This window comes from Coffea arabica, chromosome 2e, assembly GCF_036785885.1.
Source record: "Coffea arabica cultivar ET-39 chromosome 2e, Coffea Arabica ET-39 HiFi, whole genome shotgun sequence".
Classification (NCBI taxonomy): Eukaryota; Viridiplantae; Streptophyta; class Magnoliopsida; order Gentianales; family Rubiaceae; genus Coffea; species Coffea arabica.
Window position 1 is genome coordinate 10279734 of NC_092313.1, and position 17484 is coordinate 10297217.

Genomic DNA, 17484 nt, shown 5'->3' on the forward strand with positions numbered 1-17484 from the left:
CAGTTTTGTACCATAACATCCTTAAGGAAGTTGGGAAAGTTACCGGATACTTATTATTCTTGTGTTTGTTGTGTTATAGAATGATGAAATGTGTGAGAATGGTGATGTACTCGAAATTAACATGAAATTTCGTTTTTTCTATTAGATATTTTAATTCTAATATGTACTAAATTTATGAGATAAGTTTGATTGTTGGATGAAATATGTGAGAATGGTGATGTATGGACTATGTTTACAATATCTCTGCCAATATTAATTGGAAAACATGTTTTTTTAATTGAAAAATTTGTTGATATTAAGTGCAAAACAATTTTTTTATTGGAAAATATTTTTTTTAAGGGCGGGTACCTTTGACCCGCTCTTTTTTTTCGGGTACCCGAAAATATTAGGAGTGGTTTAGGGTTACAAAATGGCTAATCCAATATATTATGGTCGGGTTAGCTAAATTATGTTAGGGGCGGGTACCCGATCCGTGCCCACCCCTATCAGCAGCTGAGATAGGTTTGGATCAGTGACTATTTGTCCCATCCCTCTTGTCATTTAAATTTTTTTTAAAAATGATTTATACTATTTTTTTTTGTATTTTACATATTCATCTAAAATTTAATGAAGACTTTTTTTTTTTCAAAAAGAGTGTCCCACTATGAAACAAACATGCATAGACAGATACAGTAAAAAGGAAAAAACTAAAAGAATTTAAAATCAATAAAACTTTGAAATAAGTAGTTTTTTAATTATATATTCCACGTTAATTAAACTCTTTTCTAAAAAAAATAAGATCATGATCGCTACAAATGAATTTTGTAAACAAACTATAGGGTCTGTTTGGATTGACTGTTTTTGAGCCTGTTTTTGAAAAACTGTTTTTCACATTCTAAATGCTACAGTAAATGTGTATTTCAAAAACAACTTCAAAAACACCATATCCAAACAATATATAAAAAACAACTCCAAATATATTTCAATTATGTATATTTAATTTGTATATTTTAATAAGCATATTTCAATTTGTATATTTCAATTATGTATTTTAATACGTATATTTCAATTATATTTTAATTATATATTTTAATATGTATATTTCAATCATGTATTTTAATATGTATATTTCAATTATGTATTTTAATACGTATATTTTAATTATATTTTAATTATATATTTTAATATGTATATTTCAATCATGTATTTTAATATGTATATTTCAATTATGTATATTATATATATTATATTCATATAAATATATTTATTTCAATTATGTATAATATTATATATATTATGTCAATTGAATTAAATATTATATATTTTATATAAATACATTAATTTATATATAAATTTATAAATATATTTATGCAATTTTGTTTTATAATATATATTAATATGTATATTTTAATTATGTATATTATATATAAATTATATTAATATTAATGTTTATTATATATATTATATATTTCAAATATTATATATTTATACATACATATTATAAATATTTTATTTTATTTAAAATATATTTTTATATATTTAAAATATATTTACTTAAATATTATATGTTATATAAATTATATATAATATAATATATTATATATTATATATTATACATTTATATAAATGTACATTTATACATAATATATAAATATTTATGTATATTTATAATATACATTTATATTATGTATTATATATAATATAATACATTTATAATAAATTTATACATTTATATTATATACATAATATTAATTTTACATTTATACATAATATTAATACATGTATACATTTATATTAATTATATTAATACATTTCTACATAATATTAATACATATTTATAATATATTAATTTATACATTTATATAATATTCATTTATAATTTATAAATTTTTAATAATATACACTTATACATTTATATTATGTATTATATATAATATTATACATTTATACATTTATATTAATATACATAATATTAATTTTACATTCATACATAATATTAATACATATATACATTTATATTAATTATATAAATACATTTCTACATAATATTAATATATATCTATAATATATTAATTTATACATGTATAATAATATACACTTATAATTTATAATATATTTATAATATTCATTTATAATTTATACATTTATAATAATATACACTTATTCATTTATAAATATATTTATATTATGTATTATATATAATATAATACATTTATATATTTTTATATGAATATATAAATTTATTTATTTATAAATATCTATAAATGTATTATAAATGCATAAATGTATATTTATATGAAAATATAAAAATTATAATTTATACATTTATATAATATTCATTTATAATTTATACATTTATAATAATATACATTTATACATTTGTAAATATAAATGTATTAAAAATGCATAAATGTATATTTATATAAAAATATAAAAATTATAATATTTTTAAAATACTCAAAAATATGTTTCAAAAATACCTCTAAAAATAATCCAAAAAAATCTACAGTAAAAGTTTTTCATATAGTTTTTGAAAAACAACCCCAAAAACAACTAATCCAAACGGACTTGTTTTTCAGATTCGAAATGCTACAGTGGTGTTTTTGAAAAACAACCCCAAAAACAGCTAATCCAAAGCAATTTATTCAATGAAATTGTTTATTTAACTCTAAAAAGATTATTTTATAATATGTGTATAAAAATAAAAAAAATAAATGCTGGGTGAGTCGAATACTTGTGAGTTTTTAATTATGTTACCCTAACCCGCACCAATATCTAAACGGGTACCTGATCCTCTTTTGATCCAATCAAATAATATATCCTAAATTTCAAATCGGATCAAATCAAATATGACGAATTTTCGGATTAGCGGATATAACAGATTCTAGACAGAAAAATTTTCGGATTAGTATGTTTGGATAGGAGATTATTTGGGATCATTTTTTAAAAAAATATTGTAACATTTTTTTTATGCAATGTATGTGGGATAAAAAGTAATTGAAAAATGTGTTGATAATGCAAGCAAATTAGTGTGTGTAAATAATGTGTAAACCAAACACACTCTGCTAACCCGAAAACTCGCTATATTGTAGGAGTTTTTTTTTTTTTTAGGGGTGTTCCGCAGGGAGTGGACCCCGCACCTATTCCCCACCCTCCACAACTTACTGACATCAAGGTTTGAACCAGGGACCTAAGGTTCCATTTTCAGCAAGTTCAACCACCAGACCAAGCCCCGGAGGGTTATTAGGAGTAATATTGGTTAGGGTAGATTATTGATTAGACATACTCTAGAATATTTGGAGGGCAAATTGCTTTGTTTTATTTGTTATTTTTATGTTAAGGTTGGTTATATAGTTAATGAATAATAGAATTTAGTCACTTAGTGTTTTAATTATTTTTGAGGATGATTAATGATTTGTATGACATATTTAACACTTAAAATAATTTGAATTCGAGCTTTTCGAACATGTTCGCAAATGACTCGTTTATGTTAAACGAGCCAAATACGAACTCAAACTCGAATTCGAACATGAACTTTGATTAATAAGCCAAACATGAACACATGTTTGGAGTTCGAAAGTTAACGAACGAACACGAACCTTGTTCGAATCGCTTAACGAACAGAATTCAAACACGAGATACTTGATTCGATTCGGTTCGTTTACAACTCTACCCAGAACAAGCAAGACTTTAATGTCTATTGTAAAGTTTACTCTTGCAATGAATCCATGTCAAGAGAACTAAAAAATCAAAAGTATCTTCAAAAATGTCGCTAGAAGAATTTAAAGATTGCTCAACTTCTTCAAATTCGTCAATCTCAAAACACTAGGGAAATGTTTTTCAAAACATTTGGAGTGGCTACCTAAGAGCTTTTGCCATCGATGGACTTGAGACTTGAGAGCTTACGATGCCTTCTATCCTTCTTTGGATTTAAAAAAAAAAAGAAAAAAAGAAAAAGGAAGAGTGGAATGAACGGCTGGAGAACAGGAACAAGAAAAGGCAGCATAATAGTAGAAAAGCCTTTGTCGGCAGCTAGAGGAAAAAGAGGAAGGAATTGGAGGGATATTAATGTAGGGTTCAAAAAACTTTTTCAATATTGTGTTATAACCCCTTGGGTATTAAAAACTATTAACATACCTAGAAATGTTTCATAATCTATAAATATTCTCCATAAATTTAACTTTAAACTTGTAAATATGCATTGAATTATATAGATTGCTATTTTATTGTTCTAATTTCTTTGCATTTTCTTCTTAAATAGCTTTGAAATATCAAACACATATGTATACATCTTTATTGATGTTAGCATGATTTTAGATATTTTACATAATATTTTAATTTCTAAATAATTTTTATTAATAACACCACATTGACGTTATGGCATCTACGAGGATGACCTTGATATGTCAATCTAAACTTATGAGGTCGTAAATCACCAATTTAAAAATAAATTTTATATCTTATTTTGATTATATATTATTAATAAATATTTATGACATATTTATGATGTCATTTGATTTGACCTCGGTTGAAGCTGGTTGAACTCATTAATCCTTGACTCCTGATCTCAATTGAATCAATATCCTATCCGAATCTGAAAACATAGCATTTATCGAGCCATTTAACCTAGAATTTGGCACAGTAGCAACAATTAAGATCATATAAGCTAATCCGTTGCTGAATCTAAACATAAAAGGTTTATGTATACCATAATTTTGATTGTCCTCACAATTACCGTAAATTGAGCAAGTCCGGATATTCTTACCTCAATTAAATAGAAAAATCCTAATATTTATTTATTCACAAACACGCACGTTTCATATACAGTTATACACTATATGTTATTGCTTCTGGCTAACATGCTAGACTTTTATAGTCAACGCAAATTGAAACGAATGTCTTTTTCATTTAAGCCAATCTCGAGCGATTAGTCCATAAGTCCACCATTACATTTGAAAATTCAACGTTAAAATTGCTTTTGTGGATACGGGGCTGGGGTTTACTTTTAAGTAAGCTAACCAAAGTTGACTGAATTTTTTTTTCTTTTTTATGTAAAAAAGTAGACTGAAATGGGATAATTTCAGAAACCTCCCTTGAGGTTTCTGACAATTTTATTCAGCTCCTCTCAAGTTTAAGAAATTATACTTACCTCCCTTGATATAATAAAATGCCTATAATGCCCTCCATTTAGTAGATAATTTTAAATTTAATGCAATAAATTTACAAAACCTTAAAAAAAATTTATTCTTTTGTCTCTTGTCTATTTTCTAATTAATATAATTTCTTTTTATTATTTTCAATTTTGTGGATATTAGTAAATTAAAATTACAAAATCTACAAAGGGAATAGATCATGTATCAAACTAGAAGGAAATGAAGAAACTCGCAGTGATAGAGAAATAAATAATGAAATTGGTGATTGAAATCTAAAGAAGAACTAAAGATGTGTAATTTGTCATATTTTGTTTGTTGTTAAGAAAAACTTTTATAAAATGTCAATAATTATATAATGATTTCTTTCATTGGATTAAAATTTTTTTATTATGATTTTATTGTGCAGGTAGAATTTATTCACTACTTTTGAAATATTAATATTTTTAAGATCATAGGAGAGTTGTAATAGTGGTTCTAGATTAAATTAATTTATATTGAAAAGGTATTTGAGCATTGATATTTAATTTGAGGGTATAAAATTTATTGTTCATGGGGTTTTGTGTGTTTTTTTTTTATCGTTGTAAGTATTGATACTGTATATGTAATTTAGAATATTTTGAATGGCTACTTGATTGTAGAACTTATGCTTGGATGGTTGTTAGTGATTCGATTTGTTGATTTATGCAAAATATGGAAGAAAATGATTGAGATACTATATTTTTCTTTCTTAGTTTTGTATGAAAGGGCAATTTAGGATTTTTGAAAGAAAATCTAAATTCTTGGACCTATATTGTTACTAAACAGTAAAAATAGAGGAGGTATATCTAATTTTTAAAACCTGAGGGGAGCTCTTCGTAATTATGAAAAATCTCAGAGGAGGTTTGTGAAATTATCCCGACTGAAATTGCCTTATCATGAGTTACTTTTCTTAGCTGTCTGCAACAGTTTTGAGCTGTTCATCTTTCTTCAATATCATCAACCTAGCTACTGCATCTTTGTCCTGAATCTAAACCTCAACTATTCTGTATTCACAACTCTGAATGGTCTAATGCAACATGTTCCCAGGGATAAGAACTTGGTTGTTTAGGCCAATTCTGATGCTTTCTTGCACTTCTTACCTCGCTTGCTTTTCCACAGGATCAGACACCATCTCATCAGGCCAATTCCTCTTTTCAAACCAGACCATTATCTCTAAAGAAGGAAATTTTGAACTTGGTTTCTTCATTCCAGGAAATTCTAGCAACTGTTACGTTGGAGTATGGTACAAGAAGATAGCGGCTCGCACCATAGTTTGGGTTGCAAACAGAGAGAACCCAATTGATTATTCGTTTTACAGTACATCGTTCTTGGCACTGCAAAATGGAAGCCTGTATATCTTCAGTAACAAGAACAATATAGTCTGAAGTACAAGTTCTAGTTCAAACATCACAACCTCAAATACCACTCAGGCAATACTTCTTGATAATGGAAATCTTGTTTTGGCGAGTGGGATTGGTGTTATATGGCAGAGCTTTGATTATCCCACGGATACGTGGCTACCAGGCGGAAAGATTGGATTCAGTAGGATTACTAACGCCACAATAGTACTTACTTCCTGGAAGAACAAGGAAAATCCAGCTCAAGGTCTCTATTCATTAGGCATGGACCCCACCAGCAATGGTGAGATTTTCATATGGCGGAACAGTAACAAATTGTGGAGGTCTGGAGGCTGGCAAGCTGGTAGTTTTCCTTCTATGGAAACGAGTATTGACGATAGTTACAATTTCAGCTACAACTCAAATGATGAGGGTAAATACTTGGTATACAATGGCAATAAATCCATCATATCTAGAATTGTTATCGATATTTCTGGGACAATGAGGCAATACTTTTGGTTGCCAAGGTTACAAAAATGGACTATATTCAGGTCTTTACCTTCGTCGCTTTGTGACATATACTCTTCTTGTGGGGCTTTTGGGTATTGTGACATCAGTAGTAGTCCATCTTGTTGCTGTTTGCCAGGTTTTGAACCCCAGTTCAAGCAAGATTGGGATTTGCTAGACTTTTCTGGGGGATGTATGAGGAAAAAGCCTATAAATTGTGCCACAGGCCAAACAGGATTTCTATCGATACCTACCATGAGGCTGCCTGCATACTCAGAATCACTAGAAGTAGGACGGGCTGAAATATGTGAGTTTGCTTGTTCATTCAACTGCTCCTGCAGTGCTTTTTCCTATAGTAGCGGTGGAGGTTGTTCATTGTGGCTTGGTAATCTGTTGGACATAGAAAAACAACAGAATGGAAGTACTGGTGGAGACCTCTATCTTAAACTTGATTTGTCTGAGCTTCCTGCTAAAGGTTAGACGCTTCCTTACCGCATATTATGGCCAACTATGACTTGCCACCAAATATCTTTTTCCCAATTTTCTAGGTCATAAGAAATCATTACGAGTAGCTCTGGCAGCATCTATTACTCCTGCAATTTTCATAAGCTGTTGTTTCTTTTATTGTTTGTGGAGAAGAAAGTACAAACAAAAAGGTATGTTGTTCCTTGTCATTTAATGACGCATGTGTTACTTTTCTTCCCTGCAATTGGTGACCAAATTTGCTTCCAGATTGCCACATTGGTATTCTGTCGTATTGATATAATGGTGTCCTTGATCATATTTGAACAGGGAATATAGTACATCATCAGAATCTGTTTCTTCTTGATTTAAGTAGTAATAGGGCAAAGGATAACAATGGTGCCACAGCCAAAGATAGTCGGGGAGAAGTGAAGATTGAGAGCATTGGGCTGCCAGTGTTCAGTTTTTCAAGCATTGTTGCTGTCACTAATAATTTCTCCTCTGAAAATAAGCTTGGCGAAGGTGGTTTTGGACCAGTTTACAAGGTAGTCATTGAGTCTCTGACCGAATTTTGACTAGGGACAGCATAAGAAGTTTATCGAAAAAGAATAAGAAGGAACAAACAGTGATGCCACAAAGTAGCTTGCTTCTACCAAAAAAAGAAAAGTAGCTTGGTGCATGATTATGGCGGTTCTTTATTATTAGTATTATCCTATGTTCTTGATATAATTCTGAATCTTCACTAATACCATTGGCGCCCAAACTTTGAATAGGTTTTGGGTTTTTCATTAAATTTACTTCTGTGAAAAGCTCATCTGTTTGTATCTGCATAATTCTGCGGATATCTAAGGACGTGCAAGTAAGATTCACGATTCACCCGCTAGTCCTTTTGGGATATTCAGGGAAGATTACAGAGTGGTGAACTAGTGGCTGTGAAAAGGCTTTCTAAAAAGTCGGGACAAGGCTTCGAAGAGTTCAAAAATGAAACAGAATTGATTGCAGAACTTCAACACAGAAATCTTGTTAGGATCTTAGGATGTTGCCTTGAACAAGACGAAAAGATATTAATCTACGAGTACATGCCCAACAAAAGCCTGGATACTTTTCTCTTTGGTATGTAACATCTTGTCCATCTTTGTCATCCCTTATCTGCTCGTACTCGATTCTGCTATCAGAATTTGTTATTCTCACTACTGCACATATCCTTAGAGCCTAAGCAAGAGTTTTTGGATTGGCAACAACGTATTCGCATAATTGACGGTATTGCACAAGGCCTTCTTTACCTCCATCAGTATTCAAGGATACGAATTGTTCACAGAGGTCTGAAAGCTAGCAACATTTTATTAGATGGAGATATGGACCCTAAAATATCTGATTTTGGATTGGCAAGAATTTTTGGTTTAAATGAATTGCAAGCAAATACAAATCGGATTGTTGGAACTTAGTAAGTGTGTACCTTCAAATGCTTTTTCTACTGAGCCGCACATCCTAGATTGTCATTCCAGATCCTCTTGGCTAATCATCCTTTCCATTTTTTCAGTGGTTATATGTCCCCAGAATATGTCATGGAAGGACTTTTCTCTGTAAAGTTCGATGTCTTTGCCTTTGGAATTCTGGTTCTAGAGATTATGAGTGGAAAGAAAAACACTGGTCATTATGGCTCTGATAATATGACTCTTATTGGATATGTAAGCTCCTGATCTTCTCCTATATCGCTTTGTTCATTATTGGATATTTCTGAGCCAAAACTAGTATCTAAAACATTAATGTTGACACAAAGCTCCTTGGCACATGGATTGCTTTCATTTTCAGGCATGGGAGCTGTGGAAAACAGACAGATTGCTGGAGCTGATAGATCCATCGTTGCAGATTTCTTCTTCATCCAACCCTGGAAGATACATTACCATAGGTCTCTTATGCGTCCAGGAAAATCCAGCTGATAGACCAACCATGTCTGATGTTGTTGCAATGTTAAGGAATGAACAAATGTCACTAACATCACCAAAAGAGCCTGCTTTTACAACTTGGAGAAATTTCTTGAATACGAGCTCAGAGGGTGGTCATTTCGCAGTTTGTTCTACGAATGATGTTACTATTTCATTATTGGAGGCCCGTTGAAGCCTCCCTCCAAAAGAGAAGAACAACTTTGCATGAGCCATTTCCCAACCTTGTGATCCTTGCTTTCCAGGCGAAGTTCTTTTCAACTTTTTGTGTCTTCTTGCAAGAGTACAACAGAATTGTCAACTGGGATCATGTTTTCTCTATTCAATGCGTGTTGGGGTAGGCCAAGCAACCAAGACCTCCGAACTAGTATCAGAAGTTGCATAGCCTGTGCAGTTGCAGCTCTACAAGCTCTCATTTTTGCACTCAAGCAAGCCTAGATTTGTATACAGTCTTGCTCTCCCAGCATCTGTTTAAAAACTCCTGGTTCTTTCAAAACAGCCTTGAATTTCTACAAAATAAATCTAATAAATTTCATACCTCTCTAATGCCACAACACTCATCCAATTTTGTCCTGGTTTGGTTCTAATGAAATTAATTGAAATATTAAATTTTTTCATGGGCCTTAGTCATCAAGAGATCCATATGTCAGTAGTAAATTTATCCTAATAATCTCGCATCATAAATTTAAAGTTGGGTCGGACAGAAATTCCTCTAGGAAAAAGGGTAGCAAAATTTTTCAGTTGAAAATAGTTGAGAAGTTAAGAAAGTGTTGCAATCCAAATCAAAATGGAAAAGACAATATCCAATTGTCGATTCAATGTGGCCTGAAGTAGGGTAGAACAGCAATCACCATTAAAATTTCTCAATTAGATGCAATGAGCCATACCATCACAATGACTGTCCAAATATTGTCTCAATATTGTTCATGTAGTTATAGATATTGTTCACTCACATAACTAGGTGCATGAATTATTAGGATCAAATCTAATCTCAAGAACTATACATCCACAGATCCAAATATTCACCAAGCATGCATGCAACTGCACATTCTATTACAATTTAAATGAATTCTTAACGAGCTTGCATCAAAGTAATTGTCATTTCATCGACCGATACAGCTCCTATGCTTGCAGATGACGAATATGGAAGATTACTACCATTATTAACTTTTTTTATGACAAATGCAGGCTGTTTAGGAGAAACTGAAGGCAGTGCCGTTCCATTTGATAGCATGGAAAGAACTTGGGACATGGTTGGCCGATCACTCGCCTGTTCTTGAACGCACAAAAGGCCAATTTGAATGCATCTCAGTACTTCATCTTGATTATACGAGTCCCTCATTGATGGATCAACTATTTCCATGGCCTTATCTTCTTTCCACAGATCCCAAACCTTAGGCGTAGAATCAAGCACATATATCAAAAAACAGAGAGTTTTCCTTTTCGTCAATCATAAATATGTTAGCCATGTCATCGAATTAGATTTCATGACTTCAGAATTATGCAAGTGTGCTTACATATCCAATCAAATTGATAGCGTTATCATGGAAATAACTGCTATTCTTTCTGCCGCTGATAATCTCCAAGAGCAAAACCCCATAACTGAAAACGTCTGATTTATCAGAAAAGAGCCCTTGCATTGCATATTCTGGTGACATGTACCCACTGCAATCACACATATATCATATTAATTAGTACTATGCTATTGCAAGTAATCTCTTCATATTAGTATGCATTCCAACTTCAGTAGTCTGCAAACTGAGGATCAGACTCAGAAGTAGCTGACTATTTAAAAAAAAAAAAGAAAAGAATCAGAACACTTACTAGGTTCCCACCACTCTGTTTGTGTTAGCCTCCATTTGACCTGCTCCAAATATTCTAGCCATGCCAAAGTCTGATATTTTTGGCTCCATACCAGCATCTAGTAAAACATTGCTTGCTTTCAGATCCCTGTGGATAATTCTTAATCGCGAATCCCGGTGAAGATACACAAGTCCCCGAGCAATGCCTAGTATTATTTCAAAGCGTTTTCTCCAATTGAGCAATGCAGCTTTTTCTTTATCTGGACAATGCATATCGACTATCCATCACATTTTCATTCAGCATCTTAACATAAATTCTTATTCAAATTGAGGGGTGAAAAATAATTTCTCAAGGCTGAAGGAAGATTGATGAACAAATATAGGGCGGCATGCAATGCCACTTTTCCGAATTGTAGAAAGTTATCATCGTTTTGTGCTTGTACCAAATGTTTTTCAATTTCAGAAAATGAGAATGTGCGACCACGTATGCACAAGATGAGTATAGTACTGCTGATAGAAGCATACCGAAGATGAAATTGTCGAGTCCCTTATTTGGCAGGTATTCATAAACTAGCATTTTCTCATCTTGCTGGATGCAACATCCCAAAAGCTTAACAAGATTCCTGTGCTGTAGTCTTGCTATCAGTGTAACTTCATTCTTGAATTCCTCAATCCCTTGTCCTGAACTTTTTGACAATCTTTTGATAGCTATTTCTCTACCAGTATGCAGTCGACCCTGAAATTAGAATCTAGAAACCAATAGGTTATCTTGTCCAGAAGGTAGCAAAACAAGTGGAAAACTGAATTTATCATGGACAAGGAGAAGTCACCATGTAAACTGTTCCAAATCCACCCTCTCCAAGTTTGTTAGCAAGGGAGAAATTGTTGGTTGCTGAAGATATGGTTCTTAGGTCGAAAACGGACAAATCTGTATTTTCATCTATTTCCTTTGTTGTTGAAGAAGCTCCGTAGGACGATCTTGGACTAATGTTAAAGCTGAGCAGCCGCTTGATGTACTGTCTTTTACCTGCCCTTGTACACAAGCATTTCAAGAAGTCATAATGGAATTCAGAGAATTAGAAGAAAAATTCTAATCGGTAATGGTTGGTTTAGTTCTCTAATTAGGTTCTCGTGGATTGAAGTCAAATTGTTGAAGCTTAAAGTCATCGTGTCATGATTTTTTGTACCCTGAACTTTGAAGAAAAGATCAGAAATTTCTGAGCTTTTAAGTATGTATATCTATGAAGCAAAATTTTACTGCCAAATCCATCTTGCAATAGAAAGATACAAATGCATTATTGTAATTCAAAGTAATTTGTTTACCTTTTCTATTCTTGAGTACCACCCATGACAAAAATAGCAGTATGAGAACTCCTGCTGCAGATGCTACAACAATGATTACCAACTTTTTGCTCCGCGAGCCCTTTGAACTCTTTAGAAATTCAGCTGCAAAGATGGAAAGACCACTCAATTGATTAGCTCAGCATGTTGCAAACAAGTCCAATTTGTAAATATTTAAGATTAAAAAACCTGGGAAGTTCCTAAACTAATTTATTTTTGATCCCTCATCTAAATTTTGTTTCTGATTGGCCTTAAACAATTAAAATCACATCCTTTAAGGACTTCGGTGACTTTAGACATAAATTTAGCCGAATTTAAAGGGCTTTTTTGTCAGTTCACAATTAAAGTAGTGGCACCAGCATTAGAAACCCTAAAAAAAAAAGGCAATCCTTCAACGACTGCTAAAGGATTTGAAGAAGAAGAAGAAGGACAGGGTGTAAAAATGAAACTTGAAAATGCATAGCCAATAGATTGTACATATGGATATTGGAGTGTCTCTTTTGTTATTGGATTAAAGGTAGCAACGGATGATTCTTTGTCCATTAGCAATGAATCCTCCTTGGAATAGCAGATTGCATGATCTTTTAGTGCCTTGGGAACTGAAAAAGAGTACTTGGCATTCCACTTGGAATCAACAAAGCCGTAGAGTCCTCTTGATCTTTCCAGGAATATTAGACATGGAGAGAATGTGTTGGTGGTCCTCATCGGAATGGTGGAGTCGCAGAGTCTGTTGACACATCGGAAGTTTATACAGCCAACAAAAGAAAGTTTTCTAGCAGTGAGAGCAAGTATTTTTGAAGGGACATCACACAACAATTTCCTTTATTTTGCTTCTCCTGATCTATTCCCCACCAAACTCTTCACCTTGATTTCCTTTTGTTCCACCTCCATCCGTCCTCTTAGTTGTTCTTCTTCTTCTGATTTCCCAGAGATTCTAACTATTTCTTGCTGATGATTACTAGTGTCTCCCCTATGATGATTATCCTTAAAAAAAAACCCTAAAAAGAGGCAATCCTCGATTTTTCACAGGATTTTTTGAAGAAAATCTAACGGTGTTTTGAAGCAATTGAAGGGCCGCCTCTTTTTAGGGATACTTAGTCTTGATACTTCAATTGTAAACGGATCAAAATACCCTTTAAATCCAGCCAAATTTATGCTTAAAGTAACTGAAAGTCCTTAAAATATGCAATTTTAATTGTTTAAGGACCAATCAAAAATAAATTTTAGATAAGGGATCAAATGTAGACAATCACAATATTTTAAAGACTCCCCAAGTTTTTTACTCAATATTTAATTATCTCCTTTCCCTTTTCCTTTTCTTACAGAAGTAAGAAATTGTTTAATTAAACCTAATCTCAAATTTAACTTCGAAAGTCGGCAAATTTTGAGGTAAATCTGGGGACTTAACTATCCAACCCTTGACCCAGTTGGGATCCTCTATACCACTATTCGGTGTCAAATTTAGTGTCAATTCCACTTATCATATAATAGTAGAAAAAATTTAAATAAATAGCACATGATAAATTAAATAAATAGGACATTTGACCTAAATATAAAAGTGGCACTGAATTGTTACTGAAAGAATGACACTGAAAATCTTATGTGCCCTTGACCCCCCAAGAACGATGAGCAAGAACGACGAGGGATAGACAGAATAGAGAAGCTATAAGGAAGCTATAAGGCTGCTGCTGCTAAGGTTAAGACCCCGCAAACCTCAGAAATCGATGTCAATCATTCAGAGGAAAGAAAGTCTCGAAACATCGACTGCCGGGCTTGACTCCGAGTCCATTTTTCCTTTTTCCATATCACTTTTGATTCGTGTATGGAGTACGTTTTTATCAGTAATGAATTCGTCATTGACTGGATGTCAAAATGTGATTGAATCGTCTCTAGCTAACTCACTGACGAAATCTAGTGCTCCTAATTTTCTCACTTTTGAGTCCCTTTCATGGGAATTGAAACAAGAAATCACAAAGATTGGTAAATGAACAATTGATAAAGAAAATTGACAGCTTACCTAACTCCGCGGCTGTAACTCTGATGTAAACATCCTGGCCCCCATTGGAAAACTGCCTGATATCTATCAAGCTCCCGTACCAAGTGATGCAGCCACTTCCACCACGACTGATATTAGCACTTGCATAAGCTGTGCATGAACAATTTCTTAAGCACAAATCCTGGCACTCTTTTGATCCCACACCCTCATTCACTCTAGCATTTGAAGTGTCAGGAACCTTCACAAAGGTCAATTTTATGAATCCGTCAGTGCTGTTTCCGCACGTCTTTTCTCCTTGCTTTCTGGTGCACCCATTGATTGCATCCCTCAGATACCATTCACTTTTCACCTTAGGCACAAAACCTGGAAGACATTTACACTCGAATTCACCCAAATTGTAAGGGTCACAGTCACTGAATGTGCCACAATGGCTGTAATAGTCGCATTGATCCTTGGGGGCAGACCAAAATTTGACCCAGCTATGCTCACCTCCTTGCCAAGTTAGCCTCTCCATGGTCCCTGATTCATTTAATGCTAATCTAGAAAAAATATTGGGATCGTGAATACTATAGGAGAGGCTAACTCCATCATTATTATCGACATAGCTAACTGTGAAGATGAACTTTGAAGTCATGTCTGGTACTCCACTCAATTGGATCCCATTCCATGGCCCTGTTCGCCATAGCCGGTCTGATCGTTTGTACAAAAAGAATTGGGGTGAGCCATTTAGCTCCATGTTGAAACGAAAATCACCCGTCCCAGGATCATCTTGTGACTTCCAAGAGGTCAGGACTGTCTTAAATCCAGATGTCCGGTTCACCCCAAGTTTCATGTGAGGAAGCAAAGTATTAGTGGGAAAATCAAAACTTTGCCATGCTACAATGCTTCTGCTTTGATCTTGAAACAACATCAAATTCCCTGTTTCAGTGAGCTGAACAGAAGAAGAGCTAGTGGATAACATGCCTGAAACATTGGTGGACCATAACAAAAGGTTGCTGGATTCATCGCGTAGAATAAGATTTCCTGATTTTTCAATGGATACAACTCCATTGGTGCCATTTACGGGACTGTCCCTATTGGCTACCCAGACAACAGTTTGTTCTGGAACTTTGTTGTACCAGATGCCGAGATATCGGTTTCCAGAAATTCCAGGGCTAAAGAAACCAAAAGCAAAGGAGTTTCCACTGGAAACTAAAAGATCTCCATCTTTGAAAGATTGGTTTTGTGTGATGGAGTCCTTGGAAGTGCAATACTGGATAAGAATCAAGAGGAGAGAAACCAATAAGTACCTTTTCCGGTGTTGCATGGTTCCTTCGAGGCTTCTTGCTTTTGGCATTTGGAAGTTTGAAAGGGAGTGTGTTGGAATGCCACTTTTGTGCATAGACTCATCAAATACATGTGTACAAGTCGTTGTGAAAATAGAATTTAAATAAAACAAAAAGAAAATAGTGGCCTTGTTTGGCAAGCAAGTTTTTGGCCAATTTTATCTGTCACAAGTTTTTTAACAATTTTAGTTACAATAATCTTAAAAAACTTCTCAAAATTTTTAAACTATACATTTTAAAATATTAAAAAATTTACACATTTCAAAAAATTTTTTTACAATTTCTACAGTAAGTTACAGTAAAGTTTTAGACAAACATCCAAAAAATTCATTCATCAAACGGGGCCATTATTTAAGGAGATTCTTGAAACATAGGCAGCATGTTAATTGAAAAAATGGTTCCCATGAGTTCACTAACTTTCTGACTTCTTCACTTAACGGATATTGTGAGCTGTATTCTGCAAAGTTTTAATACTAAGCACTAAGCAGGACACCCGTGCAACTTCAGGTGTGCTTTCCTACAAAAAATTTCTGAAGTGCTCATAAGTTATGGAAAGGGAAGTAGTCCAACTATAAGATAGTGAGATATCTATGATCAGGTTTATGCTGATATTTACACAAATGATATATTTTTTTTTAAGTGTAAGTGGAAGGGCTCGATCCGAAACCTTTTACTTGGACTCTCTCTCGAGTCATCCAATCCATTCCTCCCCTTTGCGACTGACATTGGACTCTACTGATTGTTTTTTTTATTTTTTTGAAAGTTTTAGAGTTTCTTTTAGTAACTATTAGTACTATTGACAACATTTTTGGGCTTTGTATCATCAGCAAGTATGAAATTTCCAAAGAGCCAGTATCAAGCAGACTCGGGGCACGGACGGTTGCAGGTGCAACCGTCCCAGGCGGTTTTGGTCATTATCAACTGCGCGTAACTTTCTTTGTACATCGTGTAACTTTTTTTGCACATCGCGTAACTTTAGAGCAAATTTTTGTGGGAGCCCACACATGGCGTGGAAATCGAGTTACACCTTGTAATCTCAGCCGCACAAAATTTTGAGGCCAAATCATGGTCATTAACCGCTCAGGGACAGTTGCACCTGCCCCATTTCCGTATCAAGCATTCAATGCTACGGTGATAATCATAAGCCTCTCTTTAATTAATGCAATGAGGTTCATCATATTTAAGTAATTGATTGATACGTACCACAGAAGCATTGGTACCGTCTGGTAGATTTTTCAACTACAAAAACAAAAAAAAAAAAGCTTTCTCTGAGGGTCCAATTTCTGCAGGTATAACACAAAGGTAGCATTTTGTGAAATAGAAAAAAGAGGAGGTATGGTAATGTAATGTGCACGTATTTACCTTTGATTTTGCATTTCGCATTAGAACAAGTGTCCATCAAACGTTGAAGAGTCAGAATCACATTAAATTCGATGTACCTGTTTCCATTAATACTGACTTTTGCCTCTCAGTGTAACTTTTGCACCATTTAATCCATTTTTGCTTAACATCGCCATAAAAAACTTGATCAAAATATGGGAAATTACTGCAGCCCCCCCCCCCCCCCCTCTTTTCCTCTCCTCTTCCTTTCTAATTTAGAAGCACAAATGCTTTTTCTGCA

At 33.3% G+C, this 17484-nt stretch overlaps 2 protein-coding genes across 3 annotated transcripts; one reads left to right on the plus strand and one right to left on the minus strand.

The window, feature by feature from the left end:
• Positions 1-6108: 6108 nt before the first annotated feature.
• Positions 6109-9936, plus strand: LOC113728536 (receptor-like serine/threonine-protein kinase SD1-7). 2 transcript variants are annotated; one of them, XM_072078857.1, is made up of 7 exons: positions 6532-7469; positions 7543-7650; positions 7787-8001; positions 8359-8569; positions 8666-8900; positions 8997-9144; positions 9269-9936. In XM_072078857.1, exons 1-7 carry the CDS (start codon positions 6773-6775, stop codon positions 9572-9574), a joined length of 1920 nt encoding a protein of 639 aa, XP_071934958.1. In that variant the 5' UTR covers positions 6532-6772; the 3' UTR covers positions 9575-9936. The 2 variants fall into 2 exon arrangements, with proteins under 2 accessions (XP_071934959.1, XP_071934958.1); XM_072078858.1 differs by lacking the exon at positions 7543-7650 and having other exon boundaries at positions 6109-7469.
• A 358-nt stretch (positions 9937-10294) lies between these two features.
• Positions 10295-15910, minus strand: LOC113728537 (G-type lectin S-receptor-like serine/threonine-protein kinase RKS1). Its single transcript, XM_027252935.2, has 7 exons — positions 14560-15910; positions 12525-12647; positions 12032-12228; positions 11727-11937; positions 11224-11461; positions 10917-11064; positions 10295-10792 (listed from the first exon to the last, which is right to left on the minus strand). Exons 1-7 carry the CDS (start codon positions 15872-15874, stop codon positions 10472-10474), a joined length of 2553 nt encoding a protein of 850 aa, XP_027108736.2. The 5' UTR covers positions 15875-15910; the 3' UTR covers positions 10295-10471.
• Between the last annotated feature and the right edge of the window lie 1574 nt (positions 15911-17484).

Coding starts and splice junctions, on each gene's coding strand:
- LOC113728536 (XM_072078857.1), top strand. CDS start 6,773: ATGGACCCCACCAGCAATGGTGAGATTTTCATATGGCGGAACAGTAAC. Junction 7,470..7,542: donor GTCTGAGCTTCCTGCTAAAG/GTTAGACGCTTC, acceptor CCAATTTTCTAG/GTCATAAGAAATCATTACGA. Junction 9,145..9,268: donor ATATGACTCTTATTGGATAT/GTAAGCTCCTGA, acceptor TTTCATTTTCAG/GCATGGGAGCTGTGGAAAAC.
- LOC113728537 (XM_027252935.2), bottom strand. CDS start 15,874: ATGCCAAAAGCAAGAAGCCTCGAAGGAACCATGCAACACCGGAAAAGG. Junction 12,229..12,524: donor GGTACTCAAGAATAGAAAAG/GTAAACAAATTA, acceptor GTACAAGGGCAG/GTAAAAGACAGTACATCAAG. Junction 11,065..11,223: donor AACAGAGTGGTGGGAACCTA/GTAAGTGTTCTG, acceptor GTGTGATTGCAG/TGGGTACATGTCACCAGAAT.